The sequence below is a fragment of the Balaenoptera borealis genome, assembly GCF_965194805.1.
Source record: "Balaenoptera borealis genome assembly, chromosome: 5".
Taxonomy (NCBI): Eukaryota; Metazoa; Chordata; class Mammalia; order Artiodactyla; family Balaenopteridae; genus Balaenoptera; species Balaenoptera borealis.
The window spans coordinates 94,188,221-94,196,094 of NC_138862.1; the positions used below are offsets into that span (position 1 = coordinate 94,188,221).

Here is a 7,874-nt window from a genome sequence, read left to right on the forward strand (position 1 = left end):
TGTTATGTAAAAAATATATCATTTTAGTCACTAGAATTACACAGTGAGGCAATATATTTGCCTTTTGGGGAGGCCAGGGGGAATGGAGTTCTGCGGGGTGGGGGGATTCATTCACATTCCATCTCAACTGTACTCTAAGGCACATACTCATTAAGTAGAATGGAGGGTGCACTGCCAACACGATTTAAATTCTCACCCTCTCACCAGCCATGGGGACTAACGGCTCGAGAGGAGACACCCTGAGGTCCTATTAAAACACTGTGGAGTCCCATCACCTGTTCATTTAGCTTTTCCTACCCGTCTACTCTGGAAGAGTCAGACTAGTTTTTTCTCCCTAGTAAGCCATTGCCTTTTGGGGCCTTTCAGGGAATACAAAACTAAATAAGATCCACACATTATCCATCCATAATACCCAGCCGGGTGAGTATTATGCCAAAGGATAGATACAAGTAAAGTGTTGATGGGGGTTTAAGGACCTAAGAGATCATGTACCTTTGAAGTGTTCACTCAGAACTATGAGTTGCAAACATCACACCTTTCTCAGTAAATATCCAGCAGCTTGAAGGGTAGTGGTAGTGGTGGCGATGGGGAATTATTTATTTTTAAAACTACATTCCTTAATACCATGCCTGGTAGAAATGTAACACTTATACCCCTTTGATTGAGTCAAGGTAAAGCACTGGGCTACTTTAAAGGGTATGGTTTCTGTAAAAGAAGCCATTCAAAATGAAATAATGTGTTCGCTTTTTCTTCTCCAGTTTAATCAAGACGCCAACCTAAAAAACAAGCTCAAGGTGCAAGCTTTAATTTATCCAGTTCTTCAAGCTTTAGATTTTAACACGCCCTCTTATCAGCAAAATGTGAACACCCCCATCCTGCCCCGTTATGTCATGGTGAAGTACTGGGTGGATTACTTCAACGGCAACTATGACTTTGTCCAGGCAATGATAGTTAACAATCACACTTCACTCGATGTGGGAGAGGCTGCTGCCCTCAGGGCCCATCTAAACTGGACATCCCTCTTGCCCGCATCCATCACAAAGAACTACAAGCCTGTCATGCAGACCACCGGCAACACCAGGATCGTCCAGGAGATCCCTCAGCTGCTGGATGCCCGCTCAGCCCCACTCATCGCAGACCAGGAAGTCCTGCAGCACCTCCCAAAGACCTATATTCTAACCTGTGAGCACGATGTCCTAAGAGATGATGGAATCATGTATGCAAAGCGTTTGGAGAGTGCAGGTGTGGAGGTGACCCTTGATCACTTTGAGGATGGCTTCCACGGATGCATGATTTTCACCAGCTGGCCTACCAACTTCTCAGTGGGAATTCGGACTAGGAATAGTTACATCAAGTGGCTGGATCAAAACCTGTAAAGGAGTGAAATTTCTAAAAGGCTTGAGCCCCTCTTGATCTCCTGCACCTGCTTTGGAAAGACATTCACTCTTTAGTTGACTAATTTCCCCTCGTTACTTGAGTTATGGAATCTCTATTCCCTGCAGACTTTATGTTAATTTAATTTTAAAAAATGCTTTTCAGTAACATAAGTGCAAAAACATCTGAATCTGGTTCTCTAAGTGAGCCAGTCTCTCTGTTCTTGTTTTAACCAAATTACTGCTAACACCCACAGCTGCAGAAAGCAGGGCTAGGAGCTGGAAATAGCTTTGGGTCTTGCCTCCGTCAAGAAGTTCTTTTTAGAAGAAATTCTACCAGCTGTGGATGACCTTTAATGAGTAAAAAGAAAATGTGGGCTCTTCAACTTGCTAGAGTTTACTTTGAGTTAAGAGTAGTGTTACATGTGTTCACTTCAAGGTCAGTGCTGGCTACCAAGTGCCCTCTGTTCTCTGTGGATGGATGGCTTTGTTTCCTGTGGGAATTTTGGCAGAGCTGTTCTAGCAAGGACAAGTTTCTCAAATGACTTTCCTCCTTTAGAGTGTTAATTTTATGTGATAGCTATCTCTAAGTCCAGTTGGATTATGATAATACTTGAAAGTTACTTTCTACCACTATTATTAGAAACTATGAGGTTGCATGCACTGGATATCTGTACATCGTTAAGTTTTTTGGTTATGCCATCTCCCTGCGGGAGATCTTTTGGGAGCAAATTAATTTAGATTTAGAATAAATTTTCCTTTACAGAACAAGTAAAAACAGACAAATGAACCAACCTATTGTTTTCATAATGAATACTTCTCACATAAATTACCAAGAGTGGTGTGTATATATTTGGCATAGTCAGAAAAGAAGATACATTTAATATTAAGATTATGAAAAATAGCTTTAGAGGGTCTAGTTTATTCTTGAAAACTCAACTTTTTCACTTACATGGCTTTAAAATGGGGCTATTTTGGTATATATAATGTACTGTATTGTTTATTTTTTTAAGTTATTTAATGTTAATATATATAGCTAGACAAGATTTTTCAGAATAAAGTCAGTAATGAATATTAAAAATAATGATTTTTTTAAAAACTACCTTAGGGTTTAAAAAAAACAACTTTAGAATTATATCCACATGTAATTTTATGGAAAGAGGTAAAATAGCTATTAATATTACTATATATAAGGCCTAAATATTTTGATGTTTATATGCATATACAAATTACAATAATTAGAAACTGACTACACCTAGTAAAGTCATCTAAGTTTATAGTTCAATAGCTTAGACAAGACACACATTGGTCATTTCTGCTCTCTGTGGTCGGAGGAACTACTTCATACTCTTCTGGGTGACACCCTTCATTATCGCCTTCCAGGTAGGTCTAAAGTTACAATAGACCAGGCTTAATTTCATGTGAAGCCTTCACTGCCTGTGGGACATCTTTGGCATAGAAAGAAACTCCCAATTCTGACTTGACTTGTGTACCTTCGCCCTCCCTCCTGCCACTCTTCCTACTGCTGCAATCTGTGCTACTTTCAGAGACTGCAGAGAGCGGCCACACAGCCAAGTCATGATCCAATAAATTTATCAGTGGAAAGAAAGTAGAGCCTTTTCACTCATTTGAAAGATGGGTATTTCCTACTTAGGAGGATGAAATAACAAGTGAAAATCTGCATGTTTATTTTTCATTTATTATTTAAGTCAGGAGCATTTTATGTACAAGACAGAAGTAAATGCAACAGTGAGTATCTGTCTGTGTGCCTGTGTATGTATAAAAATTATCATACAAATTAACATGCTAATGGACTCAGGCACGTCACTTACTGTCTCCGGGCCTGTTTTCCCTCTCCTCTAAAGTCAGAGAATTGAATTACTTAATCTATGAGGTGTCTTCCAACTATAAATTCCAACCATTTTGTCAGACTGGAAAACTGTATTGGCCTCTTCTTCAACAGTGTTTTTTTGTGTGTGTGTGTTTGTTTTTGTAGGTCATTATTCCATATACACAGACAGGTACATGATCAATTTTTTCCCCTAAAAACATGGGATTTTAGTTCTTACTCTATGACAGCTACCCTCCTCATTTAATACTATTCTTTTTGATGCCATTTGAAGGAACCAATGTTTTGACCTTATTTTGAGGTTACCCACCTCTAGGAAAGCAAAGAAAATATAATACATGCACAGAATTCCTTAAAATGACATTCCCCGCCCCCCCCCAGAATTGTGAGCCAAATCTTGTACTAACTACAGACAATGAATGATTCTAGGTCTCCAAAGGGCTCTCTCAGGTGAAAAGAGGGAGTGAAAGAAAAAAGGGGTCAAGCACTGTTTCTGATGAAGCATCTAAGTTTCATTAAAGCTTTTATTGGGAATTCCCTGGTGGCCCAGTGTTTAGGACCCAGCGTTTTCACTGCCGTGGCCTGGGTTCTATCCCTGGTCGGGGAATTAAGATCCCACATGCTGCGCAGCATGGCCAAAAATAAATAAATAAATAAATAAATAAATAAAGCTTTTATATATGTGAAGGTGACTTGCACTATATCCCACCTCAGACCTTTCTTGAAGGTCTTCCTTGAAATTTTCCTTGGTATAATAATTGGGAATCATGATACACAAAAACCACTAGATACAAGAGAGGCTAAACCAACCAAAAATCTGAGTGCTAAGAATTCCTTTGGGAAGCATACAGAGTTTATATTGAAGATATTTTGGCTTGGAATCAGTTTATTTTGTTTTAATTTTTGTTCTTATAAAAAATGTTTATGCTCTGCAGATTGATTTATTTTAAGTGTTATGGCTTTGTTTTGTTTTCCGATTTTAAGAAAAAATGGATAGTCTTTTTATAATATCGTTGTTGTTTGTGAAATGTGACCATAAATATATGATGAAAAAATCTTGAAGTGCTACAAAATATAGTGAAGTATAAATTAGTTACTGTTTTATCATTGATTTGTGAAGAAGTTAAGACTGTTGTATATCTTGGTGGATATAATATTTTATGCATGACCTTTTCACCTTTGACTTTTTGCTTATTTCTCACTGCAAAGGGCAAGGCAGATTTTATGAAGGATTTTGGTAGCCAGTCTATTTTGTAAGATGAAAATCCACTGTGGAGGTAGGAAAGTATAAATCTGTTTTGATTCATGTTTGTAAATAAAATGTCTCCATCTGGAAATGTGCCTCTTTCACTTCCCCTCATCTCATTTTCTGGTTCCCACCTCTCTTTTTCTTGGTATCCTAGATCCCTAGCCACAATTCAGCCCAAATCTTCTGCCCCCTGGAGTCCTCCAGCTGCCTTTCAATTACTGAGAGGGACTCAGTGGCCTCTCTGATAACATCCATTTCATGTCTGGATACAGTATGTGCTGCTCTTACTTGAAACCCGCCTTGGACTGGCTAGAATATTCATAAAAGCTAGGCAGGCCATGAGACAATTTGGGGACTTTCCATACACATATTAAGAAAGGTTGATCACAGTGCAAATGAATTTGGATTTGACTAGTTCGGGCAAAGAAGTATTGATACCACTGAAGGCAAGTTTTCACATTGAATCTGTCATTACAAGCAAAGCTAATAATTTCACGCTTGAGTTCATTATACTTAGTTCACTTCAATATCATAGGAATTTGCAAAACTTTTTTTTTCAAAGTAAATTGTTTGTGTTGGTTCTAAATGGTCACATATGTGTGGGTAAATTAGATTTTCCTATTCAATTAGAGTTATTTTCATCTTCTCCAACAAAACCTCTGGTGCGTGGCTATATTTTGCTGAAGGGATCCACTAATGGTTGCAACAATTCTCCTTTAGGGCATTTAAAATGTACTCTATGTGTTTTAATATTGTTTTTTCTTGTGATTTTCATTCTTGTTTAATCCCCCATTTAAAAAAAAAAAATAACATCTCATATTTTCCAATGGATCCCCTATTTAAACATCTAGAAGATACTGATATCAGCACCACATTCCCCAAATTTCAGAGATTGAAAATGTAAATGTGATTTCCAGTAGGCATACATGTATTGTTCAGCCCTGTCACTCAGCATTTTGTGTCATTAGAGAGACTGGTGACATTTTGTGTCTTGTTAGAAATGTCCCTCCCGGATTTTCCCACCACTGGTATTTCAGATTGAGAGCTCCATCTTCTCACATAGGCTGCCTACCAGACTAGCTATTTGTTACTGTTTTTCTGTCATAAGTGTAGAGTGGAGTTTTCCAGCTGCTACTTGACATGTGGCGTTGTAGTAGGTGGGCTGTAGAGGCAGATATGAGAATCCAGATGGCTCCTGTTAAGCCATACATTAAAGAGTTTTGCAAACACGTAAAACAATGCCACACTTCTCACTCGTTTGTGTTTGGAAAATTTAGTGATTTTTTTTCCCCCATAGAATATAGCTTAAGGTAACATGTAATTAAGTATATGAATAACTATGTTTACAATTTCTCAGTTTTAATTCCTAATACAGTAAACATCAATAAAGTTCATATGAGCAGAAGCTATTTGGGGTCCTCAATAATTTTTAAGAATGTAAGGTCCTGAGACCAAAACAGTCAAGAAGTGCTGTTGTACAGCATCATCTATGGCAAGCCCTGTATTCTGTGCCAGGCTATATAGCCAGCCAACGCTGACCTTATCACCATGGAGAGACACATGCCATATTTCTCTTACCTAATACTCTTCCCTCCACCCAGAAGCCCTTTCTTTGCCTTTCCTTGTCTTCCTTTGCCAGCCTGCTCCAGGAAGCCGTTCCTAACTCCTCCCTCCTCAGGATATTTAGGTGTCCCTCCTCTGGTCCCACATTGCACTCAACACATGGCACGTAATTGGCTATTAGTGGGTCCGACTCCCTCACAAGACGGTGGGATCCTTGATGTGGGGTCATGTCAGCATCACCTTTGTGACCCCAGTGCCTGACACAGTGCCTCTCACAGAATAATCACTCAGTAAGTCTTTGCTGAACAAATGTTCTTATGTTGTTGCAATTAAAGCATAGTGTTCTTTCTTTTCAATGGCATGTAAAACTATGCCTGGTGCTATTATATATATTTGCTTATTTATATTCTTAAGACACAAATCTCTGTTTGTTTTGATTTTTTTCCCCCTGCAGATGTTTTCTTTCTACTCATGCATTAAAGACTTATTTGGTCAACAAATGAAATCCTGGAGCCCACAGAGTACTTTTAAAATTCAAGGCAACTGCCAGCAGAGGGCACTCTTGAAAGTAGATGGCATTAGCCATCCTCCACGCTGCTGCTTATGTTTCACCTGGAGTTTAAAAAGAAAAGATTTCCCAACAGCTTATAAAAGGTAAATAAAAAGATGCTATATTTAATCACAGAATAAATTAAACTGAGTATTTTTTTAAAATAGAGAGACTTTAAAATCCTCATAAGTACCTAGAGAAAAAGACTGCATTTTCAAAACAAAGAAAAACAAAACTAAAAAGCACTCACATTGATTCTTTGTTAAAGCATGACTCACCTCTCTGCCCACCAAAGTGTTTTGTCTTTTTTTTTTAACATGTTTTTATTCAAGGTAGGTATTTGCCATCCATTTGGAAAAAGGCTGACAGAAAAATGCTGTTCTACATTTTTGAAGGACCATTTAGTACAGCAGGAAATATAGGACCTTCATCTTTTGTTGTGCCCGCTGGCCAAACCTGGCACACAGCACCAGATGAATCCTTAGTTGGGAAGAAACTACCTTTGAAAACAATAAGTAAGGCAGAGCTAGATGGCCTTCAAAAGCTAAAGCACATTTTCAATTCAAACAGCATTCAGCAGTGACATTTTCAGTATTGCCATACTTTTTTTTTTTAATTTTTAAATTTTATTTATTTTTTTATACAGCAGGTTCTTATTAGTTATCCATTTTATACATATTAGTGTATATATGTCAATCCCGGTCTAGTATTGCCAAACGTTTAAAAACAGATGTAATATGTTCCATGGTTAAGGGAAAAAACCTCGCCATTCAGCTCACGTGGAACAGAGGAAATGGCATGAACTAGAATTTAGGAAACCACAATTCCAGTTCCAGCTCTGCCAGAAATTTCTCAGTGAATTTAGGTAAGTCTTTATTGGTACCTTGGTTTCCCCATTTTTAATTTATATTTATCCAGACTTATTTTTTTAACCTCTTTATTGGAGTATAATTGCTTTACAATGTTGTGTTAGTTTCTGCTGTATAACAAAGTGAATCAGCTATACATATACATATATCCCCATATCCCCTCCCTCTTGCATCTCCCTCCCTCCCACCCTCCCTATCCCACCCCTCTAGGTGGTCACAAAGCACCGAGCTGATCTCCCTGTGCTATGCGGTTGCTTCCCACTAGCTATCTATTTTACATTTGGTATCTAAACTTTCTTACTCCATGAAAATACTTGAAGCAGCTTATAATGTAAAAATACAATGAAATAGAGATATAGAAATGGGAGCTTATAGCCAAGGAAAAGAACAAAAATATGCCAAATAGAAAAATCAGTTGTGG

The 7,874-nt window shown here is 38.0% G+C and overlaps 1 protein-coding gene across 1 annotated transcript in view; it reads left to right on the forward strand.

Moving 5' to 3' along the window:
- Positions 1-4,559, forward strand: part of NCEH1 (neutral cholesterol ester hydrolase 1) — a 65,667-nt gene extending 61,108 nt beyond the window's left edge. The window contains exon 5 of the mRNA XM_082394156.1: positions 759-4,559. Coding sequence (XP_082250282.1) covers positions 759-1,376 — 618 coding nt within the window. The 3' untranslated portion in view covers positions 1,377-4,559. The remainder of the gene's footprint in view (positions 1-758) is intronic.
- Positions 4,560-7,874: the final 3,315 nt, after the last annotated feature.